A 22,014-nucleotide genomic window follows, 5' to 3' on the forward strand; every position below is an offset into this window, starting at 1 on the left:
CTAGGGTCACAGAATGAGTTAGCAGATCACCTCAAGAAAACCTTTTCCAGCCATCACAAGTGGTCCATTTACTGCCCAGACATGAACACTGTTTTCCAGAGGTGGGGAACTCCCCAGGTAGACCTGTTCATGATTAAGTACAACAGAAAGTGTCTTCAGTTCTGCTCCTTCCTAGGCCACAGGTCAGGGTGACTCACAGACTCCTTTCTCCTCCCTAGGATAGACCGACCCTTCTCTGCATTCCCTCTCATCCCTCTCATACACAGGGTGCTGCTGAAGGTCACAGGGACAGGACACATCTTACCTTGATAGCCCCAGCCTGGCTGTGTCAGCAGTGATTCATCACCCTCCTAGATCTCTCGGTGGACACACTAATCAGCCTGCCCCTGTTTCCGGACTTGATCTCTCAGAATCACAGCCTTCTACATCAAGGCATGGCATGGAAGCTCCATGGCTGAACCCAACAGAACTGGCTTGATCCATGCCAATTCATGAGGTGCTTTTAGGGAGCAGAAAGCCATCTACTAGAGCCACTTACCTGACAAAATGGAAGAAATTCTCTATTTGGTCAGCACAAAAGGGTGTTTCACCTACCAAGTCATCACTGCCCTTCATTTTAGAGTACATACTCCATTTAAAGCAGCAAGGCCTAACTGTGTCATCCATAAGGGTCGATCTAGCTGCAATCTGAGCCTTTCACCCATGGGTGAACGGCTGGCCAGTCTTCTCAAACTCAGTCTGTGGCCAATTCCTTAAGGGGCTGGAATGGCTGTACCCCCAGGTATACCAGCCAGCAGCACCCTGGGACCTCAATTTTGTGCTGGCAAGGCTAACAGGACCCCCGTTCAAACCACTGACAACATGCTGTCTGCTCTACCTCTCTTGGAAGGTGGCCTTCCTAATCATCATTACTTCTGCCAGAAGAGTCTCAGAAATCCGAGCTCTTACCTCTGAGCCACCGTACACGATCTTCTTCAAGGACAAGGTACAGCTGCAGCCACACCTATCCTTCCTGCCAAAGGTGGTCTCATAATTCTATAGTAACTAGGATAGCTCTCTGCCAGTCTTCTATCCTAAGTCACTGTCATAACCATACAGCTATGGGTAGCCTAGAATTCCTCCTTACCTGTAAGGGGTTTAGAAGCTCAAATAACCTGCTTGGCACCTGACCAAAAGGACCAATGGGGAAAGATAATACTTTCAAATCTTGAGGGGGGAAGGTTTTGTTTGGGGTGTTCTCTTGGGAAGCGGAGAAGCATCAGGTCAGAAAACTCCTCCTATAAACCATCCTAAAAGTCTCTCTTATTACAAAAATTGTAAGTAAAAGCCAGGCAGGGCGTGTTAGATTATCTTTTGTTTTGCCTGTGAATTTTTCCTTTGCTGGAGGGAGGTTTATTCCTGTTTTTTGTAACTTTGAAACTAAGCCTGGAGGAAGTTCTGCTGTGTTTTTGAATCTTTTGTTACCCGGTAAAGTTATTGTCCATCCTGATTTTACAGAGGTGATTTTTACCTTTTTTTAAAATAAAATTTTTCTTTTAAGAACCTGACTGATTTCTCTATTGTCCTAAGACCCAGGGGTTTGGGTCTGTGATCCTTTTGTAACCGATTGGTTAGGATATTATTCTCAAGCCTCCCCAGGAAATGGGAGTTTAAGAACTTGGCGGGGGAGGGGGGGCAGGAGGATATTTTGGGGGAATAGGAACTCCAAGTGGTCCTTTCCCTGATTCTTTGTTAAATCACTTGGTGGTGGCAGCGTACCCTCCAAGGACAAAGAATTTGTGCCTTGGGGAAGTTTTAACCTAAGCTGGTAGAAATAAGCATAGGGGGTCTTTCATGCTGGTCCTCACGTCTGTAACCTAGAGTTCAGAGTGGGGAGGGAACCCTGACTATAGTAACTAGGGTAGCTTTCTGCCAGTCTTCTATCCTAAGCCACACACTAACAGGGAGGAACAGAGACTCCACTCATTGGATGTTAGGCAAGTGCTAGCCTTTTATATAGAAAGGACTGAACCCTTTCGGAAGTCCACCCGTCTGTTCATAGCCATTGCGGACAGAATGAAAGGCCGTCCAGTCTCGGCCCAGAGAATCTCATCATGGATCACTTGCTGTATCCACACATGCTACAACCGAGTGAAGGTCCTAGATCCTCCATTGACAGTCCATTCTATAAGAGCTCAAGCATTGGTGGCAGTGTTTGTGGCAGAAGTTCCAATTCAGGACATCTGTAGAGCAGCAACGTGGTCATCAGTCCATATTTTCGCATCACAGTACACCATCACCCAGCAAGCTAGAGACAACGTGAATTTCAGCCAAGCAGTTTTACAGTCAGCGTGCCAATGAACTCTGAACCTTCCACCTGCACAGCTGTTTGGGAGTCACCTACATTGGAATGAACATGAGCAAGCACTCGAAGAAGAAAAAACGGTTACTAATTTTCCATAACTGTTGTTCTTTGAGATGTGTTCCTCACGTCCATTACAACCCCCTGTCTCCTGCCTTCCCTTCTGTCGTAGTTAGCCCACAAAAAGGAACTGAACGGGTGGCAGGGCCCTATATACTGGTGCTATGAAAGCGCGACTCAAGGGGACACCAGAGCCAACTCGACAGATACCATTGAGGGAAAACTTTCTGGTGGCAGTGCTCGGGGCGAGCACACACCTACATTGGAATGGACCTGAGCAACACATCTTGAAGAACAACAGTTATGGAAGGTTAGTAACAATTTTTTTATAGTGGATCACAAACTAAATGTGAATCAACAGAGTAATACTGTTGCAAAAAAAAGCTAACATCATTCTGGGATGTATTAGTGGGAACATTGTAAGAAAGACCTGAGAAGTAATTCTTCCACTCACTCTATTCAACACAGATAAGGCCTCAACTGGAGTACTGTGCCCAGTTCTGGGCACTACACTTTGGGAAATATGTGGACAGACAGGATAAAATCCAGAGAAGAGCAACAAAAATGATTAAAGATGTAGAAAACATGATCACAAGGAAAGATTGGAAAAAATTGGGTTTGTTTAGTCTGGAGAAGAGAAGACTGAGTGTGGATGTGATAATAGTCTTCAAGTACACAAAAGGTTGTTATAAAGAGGAAGGTAATAAATTGTTCAGCTTAAACACTGAGGACAGCACAAGAAACAATGGGCTTAAATTGCAGAAAGGAAGATTTATGTGAGACATTAGGAAAAGCTTCCTAACTGTAAGGATAGTTAAGCACTGAAACAAATTACCTCAAGAGGCTGTGGAATCTGTGTCATTGTCTCAGAACAGGTTAGACAAACACCTGTCAGGGATGGTCTTGATAGTACTTAGTTCTGCCTCAGTGCAGGGGACTGGACTAAATGACCTATCAAGTCCTTCCAGTCCTACATTTCTATGATTCTATGACACCAGCATTCAGCATGAGAATTCATGGTGCCTACATATGAGCTGATGAGTCAGTCATCATTCCCTAATGCTAAGAGCTCGTGTCTCACAGGGTATGTCTACACTACGGAATAAGGTCGAATTTATAGAAGTCGGTTTTTTAGAAATCGGTTTTATATATTCGAGTGTGTGTGTCCCCACAGAAAATGCTCTAAGTGCATAAACTCGGCGGAGTGCTTCCACAGTACCGAGGCTAGAGTCGACTTCCGGAGCGTTGCACTGTGGATAGCTATCCCACAGTTCCCGCAGTCTCCGCTGCCCATTGGAATTCTGGGTTGAGATCCCAATGCCTGATGGGGCTAAAACATTGTCGCGGGTGGTTCTGGGTACATATCGTCAGGCCCCCGTTCCCTCTCTCCCTCCCTCCGTGAAAGCAAGGGCAGACAATCGTTTTGCGCCTTTTTTCCTGAGTTACCTGTGCAGACGCCATACCAAGGCAAGCATGGAGCCCGCTCAGGTAACCGTCACCGTATGTCTCCTGGGTGCTGGCAGATGTGGTACGGCATTGCTACACAGTAGCAGCAACCCATTGCCTTCTGGCAGCAGACGGTACAATACGACTGGTAGCTGTCATCGTCATGTCCGAGGTGCTCCTGGCCACGTCGGCTGGGAGCGCCTGGGCAGACATGGGCGCAGGGACTAAATTTGGAGTGACTTGACCAAGTCATTCTCTTTAGTCCTGCAGTCAGTCCTATTCAACCGTCTTATGGTGAGCAGGCAGGCAATACGGATTGCTAACAGTTGTACTGTACCATCTTCTGCCGGGCAGGCAAGAGATGACGATGGCTAGCAGTCGTATTGTACCATCTTCTGCCGGGCAGGCAAGAGATGAGGATGGCTAGCAGTCGTACTGTACCATCTTCTGCCGAGCAGCCATGAGATGTGGATGGCATGCAGTCCTTCTGCACCGTCTGCTGCCAGCCAAAGATGTAAAAGATAGATGGAGTGGATCAAAACAAGAAATAGACCAGATTGGTTTTGTACTCATTTGCTTCCCCCCCTCCCCTGTCTAGGGGACTCATTCCTCTAGGTCACACTGCAGTCACTCACAGAGAAGGTGCAGCGAGGTAAATCTAGCCATGTATCAATCAGAGGCCAGGCTAACCTCCTTGTTCCAAAAAGAACAATAACTTAGGTGCACCATTTCTTATTGGAACCCTCTGTGAAGTCCTGCCTGAAATACTCCTTGATGTAAAGCTACCCCCTTTGTTGATTTTAGCTCCCTGAAGCCAACCCTGTAAGCCGTGTCGTCAGTCACCCCTCCCTCCGTCAGAGCAACGGCAGACAATCGTTCCGCGCCTTTTTTCTGTGCGGACACCATACCAAGGCAAGCATGGAGGCCGCTCAGCTCACTTTGGCAATTAGGAGCACATTAAACACCACACGCATTATCCAGCAGTATATGCAGCACCAGAACCTGGCAAAGCGATACCGGGCGAGGAGGCGACGTCAGCGCGGTCACGTGATCAGGACATGGACACAGATTTCTCTGAAAGCATGGGCCCTGCCAATGCATGCATCATGGTGCTAATGGGGCAGGTTCATGCTGTGGAACGCCGATTCTGGGCTCGGGAACAAGCACAGACTGGTGGGACCGCATAGTGTTCCAGGTCTGGGACGATTCCCAGTGGCTGCGAAACTTTCGCATGCGTAAGGGCACTTTCATGGAACTTTGTGACTTGCTTTCCCCTGCCCTGAAGCGCATGAATACCAAGATGAGAGCAGCCCTCACAGTTGAGAAGCGAGTGGCGATAGCCCTGTGGAAGCTTGCAACGCCAGACAGCTACCGGTCAGTTGGGAATCAATTTGGAGTGGGCAAATCTACTGTTGGGGCTGCTGTGATGCAAGTAGCCCACGCAATCAAAGATCTGCTGATATCAAGGGTAGTGACCCTGGGAAATGTGCAGGTCATAGTGGATGGCTTTGCTGCAATGGGATTCCCTAACTGTGGTGGGGCCATAGACGGAACCCATATCCATATCTTGGCACCGGAGCACCAAGCCGCCGAGTACATAAACCGCAAGGGGTACTTTTCAATAGTGCTGCAAGCTCTGGTGGATCACAAGGGACATTTCACCAACATCAACGTGGGATGGCCGGGAAAGGTACATGACGCTCGCATCTTCAGGAACTCTGGTCTGTTTCAAAAGCTGCAGGAAGGGACTTTATTCCCAGATCAGAAAATAACTGTTGGGGATGTTGAAATGCCTATATGTATCCTTGGGGACCCAGCCTACCCCTTAATGCCATGGCTTATGAAGCCATACACAGGCAGCTTGGACAGTAGTCAGAAGCTGTTCAACTACAGGCTGAGCAAGTGCAGAATGGTGGTAGAATGTGCATTTGGACGTTTAAAGGCGCGCTGGCGCAGTTTACTGACTTGCCTAGACCTCAGCGAAACCAATATTCCCATTTGTATTACTGCTTGCTGTGTGCTCCACAATATCTGTGAGAGTAAGGGGGAGACGTTTATGGCGGGGTGGGAGGTTGACACAAATTGCCTGGCTGCTGGTTACGCGCAGCCAGACACCAGGGTGGTTAGAAGAGCACAGGAGGGCGCGGTACGCATCAGAGAAGCTTTGAAAACCAGTTTCATGACTGGCCAGGCTACGGTGTGAAAGTTCTCTTTGTTTCTCCTTGATGAAACCCCCCGCCCCTTGGTTCACTCTACTTCCCTGTAAACTAACCACCCTCCCCTCCTCCCTTCGATCACCGCTTGCAGAGGCAATAAAGTCATTGTTGCTTCACATTCATGCATTCTTTATTCATTCATCACACAAATAGGGGGATGACTACCAAGGTAGCCCAGGAGGGGTGGTGGAGGAGGGAAGGAACTTTAAAAGTTTACAACTTTAAAATTTATTGAATGCCAGCCTTCTTTTTTTTGGGCAATCCTCTGTGGCGGAGTGGCTGGTTGGCCGGTGGCCCCCCCACCGCGTTCTTGGGCGTCTGGGTGTGGAGGCTATGGAACTTGGGGAGGAGGGCGGTTGGTTACACAGGGGCTGTAGTGGCAATCTGTGCTCCAGCTGCCTTTGCTGCAGCTCAACCATACACTGGAGCATACTGGTTTGGTCCTCCAGCAGCCTCAGCATTGAATCCTGCCTCCTCTCATCATGCTGCCGCCACATTTGAGCTTCAGCCCTGTCTTCAGCCCGCCACTTACTCTCTTCAGCCCGCCACCTCTCCTCCCGGTCATTTTGTGCTTTCCTGCACTCTGACATTATTTGCCTCCACGCATTCGTCTGTGCTCTGTCAGTGTGGGAGGACAGCATGAGCTCGGAGAACATTTCATCGCGAGTGCGTTTTTTTTTCTTTCTAATCTTCACTAGCCTCTGGGAAGGAGAAGATCCTGTGATCATTGAAACACATGCAGCTGGTGGAGGAAAAAAAAAGGGACAGCAGTATTTAAAAAGGCACATTTTATAAAACAGTGGCTACACTCTTTCAGGGTAAACCTTGCTGTTAACATTACATACATAGCACATGTGCTTTCGTTACAAGGTCGCATTTTGCCTCCCCCCACCGCGTGGCTACCCCCTCAACCCTCCCCCCTCCCTGTGGCTAACAGCAGGGAACATTTCTGTTTAGCCACAGGCAAACAGCCCAGCAGGAATGGGCTCCTCTGAGTGTCCCCTGAAGAAAAGCACTCTATTTCAACCAGATGACCATGAATTATATCTCACTCTCCTGAGGATAACACAGAGAGATAAAGAACGGATGTTGTTTGAACGTCAGCAAACATACACTGCAATGCTTTGTTGTACAATGATTCCCGAGTACGTGTTACTGGCCTGGAGTGGTAAAGTGTCCTACCATGAAGGACGCAATAAGGCTGCCCTCCCCAGAAACCTTTTGCAAAGGCTTTGGGAGTATATCCAGGAGAGCCGCGAATGCCAGGGCAAATTAATCCTTTCACATGCTTGCTTTTAAACCATGTATAGTATTTTAAAAGGTACACTCACCGGAGGTCCCTTCTCCGCCTGCTGGGTCCAGGAGGCAGCCTTGGGTGGGTTCGGGGGGTACTGGCTCCAGGTCCAGGGTGAGAAACAGTTCCTGGCTGTCGGGAAAACCGGTTTCTCCGCTTGCTTGCTGTGAGCTATCTACAACCTCATCATCATCATCATCTTCTTTGTCCCCAAAACCTGCTTCCGTATTGCCCCCATCTCCATTGAAGGAGTCAAACAACACGGCTGGGGTAGTGGTGGCTGAACTCCCTAAAATGGCATGCATCTCATCATAGAAGCGGCATGTTTGGGGCTCTGACCCGGAGCGGCCGTTCGCCTCTCTGGTTTTCTGGTAGGCTTGCCTCAGCTCCTTCAGTTTCACACGGCACTGCTTTGGGTCCCTGTTATGGCCTCTGTTCTTCATGCCCTGGGAGATTTTGACAAAGGTTTTGGCATTTCGAAAACTGGAACGGAGTTCTGATAGCACGGATACAGCGATCAGATCCCGTACCTCCCATTCGGTCCATGCTGGAGCTCTTTTGTGATTCTGGGACTCCATCATGGTCACCTGCAGCTTGCCACGCTGGCCAAACAGGAAATGAGATTCAAAAGTTCGCGGTTCTTTTCCTGTCTACCTGGCCAGTGCATGTGAGTTGAGAGTGCTGTCCAGAGCGGTCAAAATGGAGCACTCTGGGATAGCTCCCGGCGGCCAATACTGTCGAATTGTGTCCACAGTACCCCAAATTTGAGCCGGCAAGGCCGATTTAAGCACTAATCCACTTGTCAGGGGTGGAGTAAGGAAATCGATTTTAAGAGCCCTTTAAGTCGAAATAAAGGGCTTCATTGTGTCGACGGGTGCAGGTTTACATCGATTTAATGCTGCTAAATTCGACCTAAAGTCCTAATGTAGACCAGGGCACAGTGTTCAGATGATGCACTCCCTTCCAGAACACATGCACCAGTCATGACTCTAGCACTAAGTGATGTTAACACAGTGCTGTTCCTACCCTCAATAGTAGCTATTCTGGGGGGCAGCATTTGCTATTATAGTGCCAGTTCAGCAAAGCACTTTGCATTGAAGGCAATGGGACTTAAGTGCATATTTAACTGAATTGATTTGCTGAGTAGAGATGGATTTAAGTGCATACCTAACCATTCTTTTGAATCAGGGTTTATGCCCTTGGCATGAAGGATTAGTGTTCAGTACTTCAGATGTTCAATCCCCTCCTACTGGGCAAAATTGTTTTTTACCTTTAAGTCTTTTGTGTGGGAGTTATTTTTTTATTAGTAATTTTCAGCTAACACTAATAGTTTCCATTTATTGTAGCTTTCTGTTTTAACATAATACAAACAATAAAAGGAAAGCTATAAAACAGAAATCTATATACCAAAAGTGGCCTGCCCCTAAAATCCTTTAAAAACAAATACACACAGGCTTTCTGGATGACTGGGCTGATTGATTCTATGATTTCATTTGGATTATTCTAACTTTTGGGTTGTTTTGATGATGTTTGGTTAAAACTAAAGCTTCTCCACCCCTCTTTGCTCCATTTCTAAAGAAACCAAGCAATGTATGCTGTGTACTATAAATTACACCACTATTGCTGTGTAATACCATGACTATTTTAACTCTGATTTAATCAGATTTATTTCTTATCAGAGATTAATCCACCTCTTCTTTTATGTGGGAATTTATTTGGCATTTCTGTCTTTTGTACCCTGCAGGCCTCCTCAAAAAATTACCATCTTTAACCTTAGTCTAAGAGTTATCCACTTACGAATTATAAATCCAGATGTCCAAATATTTAGGTCAAAATTTTCCAGTTGTGGGTGTGAAGAGTTAATATTTACCTGTTAAAACCAGCTGAATAAAAATTTAAAACAGATTCGAGACCAGAGGTTCTTAACCTTTACTGCAGCCTACACCCGTTTAGTTCTCAAAATATGTTTTCGCACCCCTTATCAAAAATCAAAATATGTACTCGCATCCCTTATCAAAAATCGTTGAAGTAGGTCAGTTCTTTAAAATTAGATATATTTTTGTTTGTATATTACAGTAATCATTAAAAAATGTATAATGTTAATAAATACATAGGTTTGATGAAACAAAGTAGTTGTACTTACGTGCCTGTGCTTAATTTGTGTTTTCGATGATTTACCTTCTAAAAAAATCTGGCAAGTCTCATGCCCCCAGAAAGGACATCTCGCACCCCAGGGGATGCATGCACCCCAGGTTAAGAACCACTGTTCTAGACTTACCAGCAAATACTGATTTATACAAAAATAAACTGGATTTTTCCTGACACTTTCAAACTCTTCATTCCCTCTGCTCCACCTCCAACCATCAGGTGAGCATTGTGCATGTTTATCCTAACGAGTGACACAAGACTGGTGGGCTGTGCGGAGTAGCCAGCTGAAAGCAGTGTGAAAAATCTTCCCCCAAACCTGAGCTTTTTTACCAAAAATCCCTCCCCTGAATTAAAAAAAACAAAACAGTAAAGCTCAAACTCGGTCATATGATCCCATGATAGCAAAGTACAAAGATGTATCTTTATATATTCCTCTCCTTGAGTCGACCCAGAAAAGACCATGGTTCTAGTCAAGGAGGGCTGACTTTGATTCCATCAGCACTACTCCTGTGCTGACTATAAAAGCCACTCACTATTTTTGTGGTCCTGTTGTAACCTGAGTTAACTGATTCAAGTGATTTGGCAGTTAGATAACACCTTTACAAGTGTCAATATAGACCAGGGGTGGGCAAACTATGGCCTGCGGGCCAGATCCGGGCTGTCAGGGCTTTGGATACAGCCCGCAGGATTGCCACCGCTGTGGTGCCGTGGGGCTAAAGCAGGGTCCCTGCCTGCCCTGGTCCCCCACCGCTCCCGGAAACAGCCAGCACCATGTCCCTGCGGCCCCTGGAGGTGCGGGGGAAAGAAGGTTCTGCGCACTGCCCTTGCCTGCAGGCACCGCCCCCCGCAGCTCCCATTGGCTGGGAACGAGGAACTTGGGAGCTTTGGGGGAGGTACCCGCAGGCCAGGGCAGAGTGCAGAGCCCTCTGCTCCCCCTCCCCCAGGGGCCACAGGGACGTGGTGCCGGCCACTTCCGGGAGTGGCACGGGTCCAGGGCAGGCAGGGAGCCCTCCTTAGCCCCGCTGCCCACCGCTGCCACCCTGGAGCCGCTTCAGGTAAGCGGCGCCGGGCAGGAGCCCGCACCCCGAACCCCTCCTGCAACCCTCCTGCCCTGAGCCCTCTAACTCCCTGCTTGAGCCCCCCTGCCACACCACTCCTGCACCCCAACTCCCTGCCGCACCTCGCACCCCACCTGTACCCCAACCTCCTGCCATAAACCCCCAACCCCCTGCCATGAACCCCCTCCCACATGCTGCACCCCCTCATGCACCGCAACCCCCTGCCCTGAGCCCCATTGTACACACCACACTCCCTCCCACAGCCCAACCCCCTGCCCCAGACCTACATTCATGGCCTTGCATGCAATTTCCCCAAACAGATGTGGCCTGCAGGCCAAAAAGTTTGCCCACCCCTGATATAGATGCTCCACAAAAGTTCGTTCTAGAACACACACATTTGTGGTTTACCTGAGGCCTCAGGATGCAAAGCACTACACTATGGCCTTGGTTTTCCAAATGTCATGGGGGGCACTAAATCATTTTGGATAACTGATTTCTGGCAATAGAGGGAATTTTCAATGAAAATAATAGAAGTTGGGGGGACATGACTCTGTTTTTATCCAGACTCCAGTTACCCAAGACAGTGGAACTTCATAGAAATGTAAGGTGCTACTGTTTCTCATCCATATAAATTCTGGTTTGTTTGCTAGGTAAAATCCAAGAAGAAGTGCATGAAAACAAAGAAAGAGAGGAATTCCTATCTAGTAACACTGGAAAAGAACCATACAAACTGTACTCAAGAGCAAGTGGTAGGGCATGATTATTTCAGGGGTTATATACGTGCTAGACAGTGAATTGTAATAGCATTTCTCCATCCAACAGAATTAGGAGGATCACTAGAACCTTACAGTTTTGCATTAGTGACTGCATTGTGAATTACTACACTTTGCAAATTAGCCAGTAAGCAATCAAACAATAAAAAAGTAAAGATGTTGCAATACAGATCCTGCAGGATACAGAGTATCACCTGTGAAAGACTAAAGTCAAAGGGTGTTGAGGATGCTCAGCACTTCACAGAATCAGGCCTTTATTTGGTGAATTTCAGTTCTAATTACTTCCAACCTCACCTCACATTCTTCTAACATATGTACTGTAGTATATAGTGTAAAAACAATTAAATCTTATTCATATGAACTTTCACCATGCCATTTGCTAGTCAATTTTTGCTGAGATGTGGAAAGAGACTAAAAATTTCTTGTGCACATTGTACATTGTGTGGATTATCGTTTCTACTGTATGTAGGATAGGAGCAAGAAACAGTAAACTGTTATGTAAGCTGCTACTTGGGGAAGATTAATAACTTTTGCCAAATCTGTTCAAAAGCATAGTAAATCATCATTTCTGGGAAAAAAATTACTACAATTTGAGCACTTGCTGTCTGATGCAGTATGTTGTGCAATACTAATTTAAGTGACAAGATCAGTGATCTTATCAACATCCCCTCTTGTGGCCTTCAAGAAATGGCCACAGAATTTTGTATAATTTGTTAGAGCTGTCAGAAAAGGGTTAGGACTTGAATTGCCACAGATATCCTGGGTCACTATTTAAGTACATTGTCCAACTCCCCTGGGGGGAAGTTTGCATGCAGCCCTCACCCACACTTTGCCTGACCAAGTCTAGAAAACTAAAATAGCTCACAAATTTTAAAGAAAAAATAGTAATAAGTTAACTGCTTTCTCCATGATATGCCTTTTTGAGTTGTATGTATACTCTAGTGTTGAGGGTTTTATTAATGGTTTAGATCAGAGAGGTCCCCAATCTGTGGGGCACTCTCCCGTAGAGGGGCACAGAGGAACATTCAGGTGGGTACGGCTGGGGCCTAGGCCAGCCCCACAGGGGGCGGGGAGGGAGTGCCACCCAGCTCCACTCCTGGCCCACGCCCCAGCTGCCAGCCCCACACCCGGGGCTCCAGCTGCCAGCCATGGCTGCTGGCCCTGGGCCCTGGCTGCTGACCTCAGCCCCTGGCCTTGGCTCTGTCCCCGTCCCCAGCTATGACCGCAGTCTTGGCCTCCTTACTCCTGCCTGTGTCCTCTCCTCCCAGAGCTGTGGCCCTGCTCCCGACCCTGGCTCCAGAGGGGTGGGGACGCGGACAGGGGTAAGGGGGGTGCGAGATAAAAAGTTTGGGGATTTAAGTAGATTGATAAAAAGATGCCTCATAAGCTGGGTTGTGCTCTGTGCTACGTATACATAGCTTCCTCTACAGGAACCCGTATATTAATTTTATGAAATTACAAAAGAGTGGCAACCGTGCCACCAAGACTACCTTGCACCCTCGATCCCAGGAGTTACAAGACAGGTATGCAGAGATGAGGAAGAGTGGGGCCTGCTACCAGTTCGAGGTATGTTTGTGTCCAGGATTCATAACTGGTTTGTGACTAGAACGGTAAGAGGAAAGCACTGATCTTCAGCGGTTTGCCCACACCTCATGCTGTTAGCATTGGAACCCTAGTATTCTGTACCACCCTTTTCATGAGCTGGAATATTTTTCCTTATGTGTTAAGATGGTTATTTATTGTTTTCCATTTAGAGAAAAGCCAAACCATCGGAAGAGAATTTTCACAGCATCACTAAGAACAGAGGAAATGGAAGCAAAAATGTGAGGGCTTTTCAATACTCTAAACTATGGAGGTGCCTTCTTTCAGCTTAGGAAGTTGTTCTTTATCTGACCAGAAACTAACATATGGGCAGCTTAATTCAGAAGGAGTGAGTTTGGACACACTGTTGTGATAAAACAACAATACTTAATCGGAAAAAGATCACTTCTCTTTACTGTAAAATGTATCTATTTTAGGTCACAGGTTTCCAGCTAAAGGAAGGTACCCACATCCAAGAATCTGAGAGAGGCCAAAGATGCTAAAATTCAGTCTCCACTAGCATGTTATTTGATAGTCTTGCCCTTTCTGTAGGGACATGCATTGGGGCAGAGGATTTGACCAGATCCCCTCTGACCTCAGAAGCCACCTACTACTCTCCCTCCACTTCTGTAAAAACTTTCTCTCCATGATTTCCTTCCCTTTATGGGGATTTCTGTCAGTCCTTTAAAATGTTACATTCTTCTGGCATTTCTCCATCAATCATAGAATCATAAAATAACAGAGTTGGAAGGGACCGCTGGATGCCATCTAGTCCAACCCCCTGCCCAGAGCAGGACCAATCCCAACTAAATCATCCCAGCCAGGGCTTTGTCAAGCCTGACCTTAAAAATTTCTAAGGAAGGGGATTCCACCACCTCCCTAGGTAACGCATTCCAGTGTTTCACCACCCTCCTAATGAAAAGGTTTTTCCTAATATCCAACCTGAACCTCCCCCACTGCAACTTGAGACCATTACTCCTTGTCCTGTCATCTGCTATCACTGAGAATAGTCTAGATCCATCCTGTTTGGATCCACCTTTCAGGTAGTTAAAAGCAGCTATTAAATCCCCCCTCATTCTTCTCTTCCATAGACTAAACAATCCCAGTTCCCTCAGCCTCTCCTCATAACTCATGTGTTCCAGTCCCCTAATCATTTTAGATGCCCTTCGCTGGACTCTCTCCAATTTCTCCACATCCTTCTTGTAGTGTGGGGCCCAAAACTGGACACAATACTCCAGATGAAGCCTCACCAATGTCGAATAGAGGGGAATGATCACGTCCCTCGATCTGCTGGCAATGCCCCTACTTATACACCCCAAAATGCCATTGGCCTTCTTGGCAACAATGACACACTGTTGACTCATATCCAGCTTCTCGTCCACTGTCATCCCTAGGTCCTTCTCTGCAGAACTGCTGCCTAGCCATTCGGTCCCTAGTCTGTAGCGGTGCATTGGATTTTTCCGTCCTAAGTGCAGGACTCTGCACTTGTCCTATTAAACACTTTGGGGCCTGTAAAGAGGAGGGAAAAAAGAGGGTTATTGGGGTTCTAGAGAAAAAGGCATGGATGATTCTAAATAACCTTTGGAAACCATTTCAGCCCAGAGTTCTGAATATCAAAATATTTGCACTATTCATATGTGATGCCGATTCACATACCTTCCTACCTTTCAAAGGAAGTAACATGATACTTAGCATGTATTAACTGACCAAGCTAGCATCTCTTGTGTTTAATTATGTCAAAAGCACACTGTCAAAGTTGTTGGATATAAAATCTGACTCTCTTATAACAAGTAGCATGTTTTAATTAATACTTTAGTACACTTTATACAAATACATGTGCCCAGTCATGTTCCCCTTAAAGTCCATGGGAATTTTACCAGTAGGTCAAATGGAATAGAATTGGACTTTTGGCATATCAATGGCAAGACCACTGCTGAGTGATCATAAAATAAATCTTCTCATGTGCAGGCAGTAAATTGAAATTTACAAGAATCCTGCTCTTTCAAATACACTGCCTCCTAACAGGAAAGAAACGATACCATCACTCATGTCTAGAACACGCAAACACACCACAATCAGACACACTGTTGGTAGGCAGGCCAAAAGACAGTTCCCATAAATTGTTGCATAACCTAAATGCTGTTGGCCAGGAACAGCTATGTAGCAATCAGATGAGTGTGCTGTTAACCTAGCCAAGTTTAAAGGGGATCCATGGAAGGACTCAGGACTTTGTTGTAAATGTAGTGGCCTCAGGACGGGTGGGTATTATTATTATTATTTATTTAATAATTAGAAATGTATAACTGATGATTCTGTTTCAACGTATCTTATCTCACAAGTCCCATAGGTAAAGTTACACATGTGCATTAGTGTTTGCAGGACTGGAGAATTAGACTGCAAGCCCTAAAGCTTCAGGGGAAGTATTGTATCTTTCTGTGGGGGTTGGCAGAACTTAGTGTACTGTAGGCTCTTTCAGAATACAAAAAATAGTACAGGTAATTAATAATAGACTGTATATCTAAAACTTAATACACTCTTATTGTGGGTCCTGATCACTGAAAATCTGGCCCTAAAGCCAAGATTTTCAAAAAATAAGAGCTTTAAGTTGTGCTCTTAAATCTCTGTGTAAACACCTACTTGTGGCCAGTTTTTCAAAAGTGTTGAGTGCCAGCAGCTTCCATACAGGTCAATGGGCCCCTTTGAGTGTTCAGCCCTTTTAAAATTCAGGCCAGTTATTTAGATGCCTAATTTTAGGTTCCTATTTAAAAAAAAAAAAAAAAAAAAAAGCATCTCGGAAAAAAAAAAGAATCTCGTCCAAACTGTGTTCAGAATTGGTTTAGAGAAACTGTGTTTTAGATTATGTTTAGAAACCGTTTTCAAACACGATGCTTTTTTCTAGTGCAGGTAAATAAAAACCTGTTTGCTAATTTCCCTTTATTGACTCCCATTGTGTACGATAAGTAAAAGTGTAAAAGATGTTTGAAATTGCTTTAGTCTACAGAGAGCTCGCCGAACAATAGTAGCATGAAATATGTTATTGGTTTCCTTGTTTGTGGTGCTGATGGTGTCATTCTGTCATATGATTCATATGTTTCTCTTTTCAAAGGTTTCAGTCTGTCTCCCCTTTAGTTCCAGAAGTAATGATGTCACCAAAGTCCAGGTACTTATATTTGAGTGGAAAGAATCTTGTGATCTAGGAGGTTATAGTTCCTGTTATAAATCATGCTGTCCAGAAGGATCAATCTGCATCCATCCCTAATATGGTGGTTAGCTTTTGTTTGTTTCTTTATCTTTTTACCCTGAGTATCCCTCATACATGGGATTTTAAAACAGTGGGCCCAGCTGTCCAAAAAGGACATTAATTAAGGCCACAAGTCTAAATTAGTGCTACTCCAGGGTGTAAATCCAAACAAGGATTTAGTGACAGAGAGCATGTAAAGTGTTCATAAATTTCAGGCATAGTGGATGGGTGAGCCAAAACAGTGTTACAAGTGTAGCACAACCCAGCTTGAAGAGGCCAGGAGGAAAGATTCTGGTTGACACAGCAGACAGCACTTGTCAGGCAGTCCACTAAATCCTGAGGAATCAAGGAAGTACAAAAAAAAAAAAAAGCAAACCTCACTGCCACTCAGGCCACACCTAAAGGAAGCCTTGTCAGGGTCCCTCAGATGGTCCAGGAACACTAAGTATTGTATTCAAAAAGTATTGTGATACGTAGCCTGCTTTAGTAAGCACTGCCACTTATTAAATGCTACACTCGTTCTACAAATGAAGTGATGTGCACAAAGGGCCAGATTCTCCACTCGTGTAAACCAGCATAACTCCATTGACTTCAGTAGAGCAATGGCATTTTACAACACCTGAGTGTTTGGCTCAAAATCTTTTTAAAAGACTCTCGATCGTGATAGTGAGTTTCATCTTAAAGAATCTTGCTGTGGTGCTTCTCACTGTTGTGCAGTGCTACAGATATAATTGAGCAGAACATAAATAAAAGATAATAAATCCATGTCTCTACTACCATTGATTCATTTGCTTTATTAGTTCATGGACCTGGTAAAGAGACCCAGTCATCTCCAAAATCATATTTGTAAAATTATTTCATGTATTAGCTTTGCCACTAAAAATGATTAAGAAATATAAAACTGAATCTCTTTGCAAATAAAATTAATATTGCATGAGTCTTCCTGCTTGATTTTTTTCTCAGTTTCCACTACCATCCCCAAATTAAGAATTCCAGAAACAAGGTCTATCATGTGACCCAGTGTTTTCCATCAGTCTCCATGTCCCCAATACCTCTACATCCCGCTTCACTCCCATGGTCAGTCTGTTCCGCCTATCCCAACAGCAATCCAACCAGCCAGTTCAGCCTTCCAGAAACCACTCAGTCTCAACCAATTAACCCTCTCCCACTGGAACAAACCACCCAACTTCTACCCAAGTTTTCACCCTCTGGGGAAATCATTGAACCAATTTGCACTCCCTCGGCAAACCATTGAGCAGCAGCACAATGCCGTTTTCTCTTTCTGTCTCTCACACAGTTTCATTTAGAGTAGACTAATAATAATAATATACATATATGTCTCTGTCCTCTCTTACAGACTAGCAGCATGGCATTACATAAAATACTTAAGGAAATTGATCCCATGGTGAAAGGTAAGCCTCACTTTTTGGGGGCATGCAGAGGGGTATGAAGCCCCTGTAATCCAAATATTGTCTTTTAGCACTGATAATTGATGGGATTTGTAGGACATAGCATTACACTGCTGCTTCATGGGCCAACAACTGGGCAGAAAGACATCACACGCCCCAGTAGCTTATCGTGGAGTCAGGAACCAATAAGTTAGGCAATGAGGAAAGTAGAAGAATACAATTACAAGTATAAGCCTTCCCTGCTCCCACCTCACCCCACCCTACTGTTAATTTTTGTTTTTACTTGGACATTATTTATTTATTTATGCCTTTAATAATTATTTATTCCAGAAAGATTCTCCACAGACACACAATCAATATTTTTGCCTTTACAAAATGTCATAACATTTCATTTGCAAAATTTTGGTTAAGCAACCATGATGAAATGTTATGCAGATAGAAAACCTGAAGCTTGCTTTCCCTTAAATGCAATCTTTAAAATCTTTTCCAGAAGCTATACCAGTCGCGGAAGCAAATTACACAGAACAATATCTCAGTCCTTATTTTCCTGAACAGGGATCGGGTGAGTAACAATGTGTGTGTGTCTACATTGCATATCAATTAAGTGTAGCTAAGTGATAACTTATTTCTTACCTAGACAAATTAGAAGATTGGGCCAAAAGAAATCTGATGATGTTCAACAAAGACAAGTGCGGAGTCCTGCACTTAGGATGGAAGAATCCCATACACTGCTATAGACTAGGGACCAAATGGCTAGGCAGCAGTTCTGCAGAAAAGGACCTAGGGGTTACAGTGGACGAGAAGCTGGATATGAGTCAACAGTGTGTCCTTGTTGCCAAGAATGCTAATGGCATTTTGCCCTGTATAAGTAGGGGCATTGCCAGCCGATCGAGGGATGTGATCGTTCCCCTCTAGTCAACATTGGTAAAGCCTCATCTGGAGTACTGTGTCCAGTTTTGGCCCCACACTACAAGAAGGATGTGGAAAAATTGGAAAGCATCCAGCAGAGGGCAACAATGATTAGGGGACTGGAACACATGACTTAAGAGGAGAGGCTGAGGGAACCGGGATTGTTTAGTCTGCAGAAGAGAAGAATGAGGGGGGATTTGATAGCTGCTTTCAGCTACCCGAAAGGGGGTTCCAAAGAGGATGGATCTAGACTGTTCTCAGTGGTAGCAAATGACAGGACCAGGAGTAATGGTTTCAAGTTGCAGTGGGGGAGGTTTAGGTTGGATATTAGGAAAAACTTTTTCACTAGGAGGGTGATGAAGCACTGGAATGGGTTACCTAGGGCGGTGGTGGAATCTCCTTTCTTTGAGGTTTTTAAGGTCAGGCTTGACAAAGCCCTGGCTAGGGTGATTTAGTTGGGGATTGGCCCTGCTTTGAGCAGGGGGTTGGACTAGATAACCTCCTGAGGTCCCTTCCAACCCTGAGATTCTATGATTCTATGATTCTTCTGTCTATAGCTGTACTTAGGATACTGGAAGTTGCCTTTCTGACATGAGTGGCCTCATCACTCATAGGGAGCCTACCAAGTTTTGCGTTCTGTAATAATAATAATAATTAATTAATAAGTAAGTAAGGAGAATGTGTGCATTTGAGCACCTAAAATGCAGGAATTCTGTGGAGGGTTTAACAAAACTCCTGACAAACCCTATGGAGTTGGTTCATGGTCAGGATTTATTGGTAACACATAGGGATAAATTTTAGACAGTAGCTTTCTCTTTTTTTATACATAAATATCTTGTATGTTGTGAAGGCTATTTGTTTAAAAAAACAAACCCATGATACAATACTGAGGGATAATAATAATGTCATACTGTAACAATTTGTTTTAATGATGATTTCATGCTTTCCATTCATGCTGCTTAAAAACAGGTCTCTGAATCCCTATCTGTTTTTCCTGACATGAATTCAGAGTTGCTATACCTATCATTAGCAAGGGAGCTATCTACTTGATGGCTTTTCTCTTGTAGAACTTGATGGGAAACAAAAAAATATATATTTAAAAATATGTAGAAAAATCATTTTAACTTTTACATTTTGCCTCCTTCTCCTTCTTTGGGTTAGTGGATCAAAGATGACAGCTAAGACTTCCAAAATTTCCACAAAAAGTTTTGTTGCTGGTCTCCAGCTTGCCAACTTTTGTATTAAATAATAATAATTGAAGAGTTTTTATTGTTGAAATATATTGTATTTCACTATTAAAAGAAAACCCACTCTTTATTTAGAGTGAAAGTAGCTTCAGAGTAGAGTGTATATATATTCACACCTATACAGATATAGTTCACATACCTATACCAGCCCAGGTATTATGGAGGAACAGATTTAAAAAATCTGACTTTGTATTTTTTTTCCCCTCAGCCTCTAACTGTGGGCACAAATAGTTCCAGGCATAATTGACTTCAGTGGGACTATTCATGTACTTAAAGTTAGGCACAGGCTTAAATGCTTTGCTTGTTCAAGGCCTGTCTGCAGAAGTAGAGGTTAACAAGGAACTTGAAAATTCATTAGTAGAATAAGGTTTCTGAGATTTGGCCTGCAGCCTTTAGAGGGGTTATACACTTTATCTTTCACAGTCCTCAGCTATTGTATCCCATATCCAAAAATAAACAACTTTGTAGAGATTTGTAGATTATATTCTGCTAGGTTTTTCTGGAAATGGCACTAGCTAAAGGAAGAATGATTAAAGCAATGACTAAAGGAAATGCATGACTAAATGCATTTATCTTTGACCTTGATTATTGTTTTCTTAGACTTGGACTGGACCACTGTGTCCCAACCTCTAAAACATTTCATATCCCAGAGACTTTTTCTCCCTCCTGCCATCCTCAAACAAATGTGCTATATAGGTGCAACAGCAGGGAATGGGGCAATCTCTGGGTGTCAGCTTCCCAAGGTGGTGAATAGGCCGAAAGTGAAAGAAAAAAAGGCCCAGCGAAGAGGTGAGGAGTATTGGAAACTGGGAGGGAGATGAAGGGGTAAAACGTATCTAGAAAATTGAATGGCATATTAACATTAGAGATCATCAGGCAGCTGACAATCCCCAGAGCAAGACTGTTGGGATCTAATTATTATTTGTATTACAGTAGTGCTTAGGGGTCGGTTAGGTGCTCTATATGTACATGGGAGGAGACACTGCCCTTGTCTTTAAGAGTTTACAGAGTAAGTAAGCAAGACATTCAAAGTGTGTGCAAAAGGAAATATTATTATCCCAATTTTACAGATGGAGAATGGAGGCTGAAAAAGATGAAGTGACTTGCCCCAAGTTACACAGGAAGTCTGTGACAGGGTCAGGTTTTGAACCCAGAGACCCTGAGTCCCACATATTGAAACTAGGTGCAGTAGAGGGGGCCTTCCTCTTGATTTTGATAGAACTATACTATCAAATGGGAGGGAGGGTGGTCCTGTAATTAAAGACAGACCTGGGCATCAGGAAATTGAGGTTCAGTTCCAAGCTCCGCCACAGTTGTCCTGTGTGACCTTGGGCAAATCACTTAACTGCTCTATGCCTCTGTTTCCCCATCTGTAAAATAAAAATAATAATACTTCCCTGCTTCATAGGGGTGTTTAGACTAATTAATTAATGTTAGAGGTGCTCAGATGCTAAGGTATTGAGCTCATTAGAAATTATTATAAATTAAATAAATAAAAGCAGCATGTACTCATTTTAATGGAAGTTATAATGTATGTTGCTCATCTATCAGACCTTGAATAGTCTAAATTTTGTTTAATCTGAAGACTATTTGATCAGTTGTGCTGTTTCAAATATCATGGTAAATCCAGTTGAGGTACTAGCAGAATAATGGATATATGATCCAAAGTCAAAATGTTGATGAACATGCCTAAAATTAGGCTACTAAATCTGTACTTAAGCACCTAAATAAGTGGCTTGGTTTTCAGAGGTCCTAAGCACCCACAACTCCCAATGACTTAAGTTAGCCATCAAAAGTGGGGGTAAACTGTAAAGACAAAAATCAGGGTATTGTATTGTGTGACGAACTGTTTCCTCTAAATCTGACATGCACATTCATTACAGTGATGATTTCTTTCCCACTTTTTACAGTAAAGCTGCCTGTTACAGCCTCCATCAAGCAAGTGGGAAAATGCTTCAGGTAAGAGAACATTACATTTGACTTCCAGAATTTCTTCTGGAGGGGAAAGAGTGATCCCAGCTTGATTTTTCAAAGTCCCTCTTTATGATGTGGAGAGGGAAGTAGACTGAAACACAGATTAAAATCATTCACCAGGAGAAGGATGATCACCTTTTGGAAGATGATTTTCAGAGCTGCTGGTGGTGGTGGTGGGTTTTTTTCCCCCACCAATCTTTTTTCTTTATCTGACTTTCTCTTCTTCTGTCATTTTGTCTTGCCATTTTAGGCCCCAGTTCTGCAAATCCTTACACATGTGCTTAACTTTAAGCATGTGATTTGTCCCACTGAAGTCA

The 22,014-nt window shown here is 44.2% G+C and overlaps 1 protein-coding gene and 1 long non-coding RNA gene across 5 annotated transcripts in view; one reads left to right on the forward strand and one right to left on the reverse strand.

The window, feature by feature from the left end:
* The window catches only part of AGBL3 (AGBL carboxypeptidase 3), a 60,411-nt gene that overhangs the window by 33,019 nt on the left and 5,378 nt on the right, over window positions 1-22,014 (forward strand). For 2 of the 4 annotated variants that reach the window (XM_048835358.2, XM_075124260.1), the window contains 6 exons: window positions 13,091-13,159; window positions 16,024-16,077; window positions 17,516-17,570; window positions 18,058-18,129; window positions 20,324-20,512; window positions 21,634-21,682. In XM_048835358.2, coding sequence (XP_048691315.2) covers window positions 13,091-13,159; window positions 16,024-16,077; window positions 17,516-17,570; window positions 18,058-18,129; window positions 20,324-20,512; window positions 21,634-21,682 — 488 coding nt within the window. Of the gene's footprint in view, window positions 1-11,213; window positions 11,313-13,090; window positions 13,160-16,023; window positions 16,078-17,515; window positions 17,571-18,057; window positions 18,130-20,323; window positions 20,513-21,633; window positions 21,683-22,014 lie in introns of all 4 variants that reach the window. The other 2 variants (XM_048835357.2, XM_075124259.1) reach the window with 2 other exon arrangements.
* LOC125629980 (uncharacterized) lies at window positions 6,268-7,609 on the reverse strand. Its single transcript, XR_012666405.1, has 2 exons — window positions 7,395-7,609; window positions 6,268-6,805 (listed from the first exon to the last, which is right to left on the reverse strand). It is a non-coding gene; the product is annotated as an uncharacterized LOC125629980 (long non-coding RNA).

Source organism: Caretta caretta, chromosome 1 (assembly GCF_965140235.1).
Source record: "Caretta caretta isolate rCarCar2 chromosome 1, rCarCar1.hap1, whole genome shotgun sequence".
Lineage (NCBI taxonomy): Eukaryota > Metazoa > Chordata > Testudines > Cheloniidae > Caretta > Caretta caretta.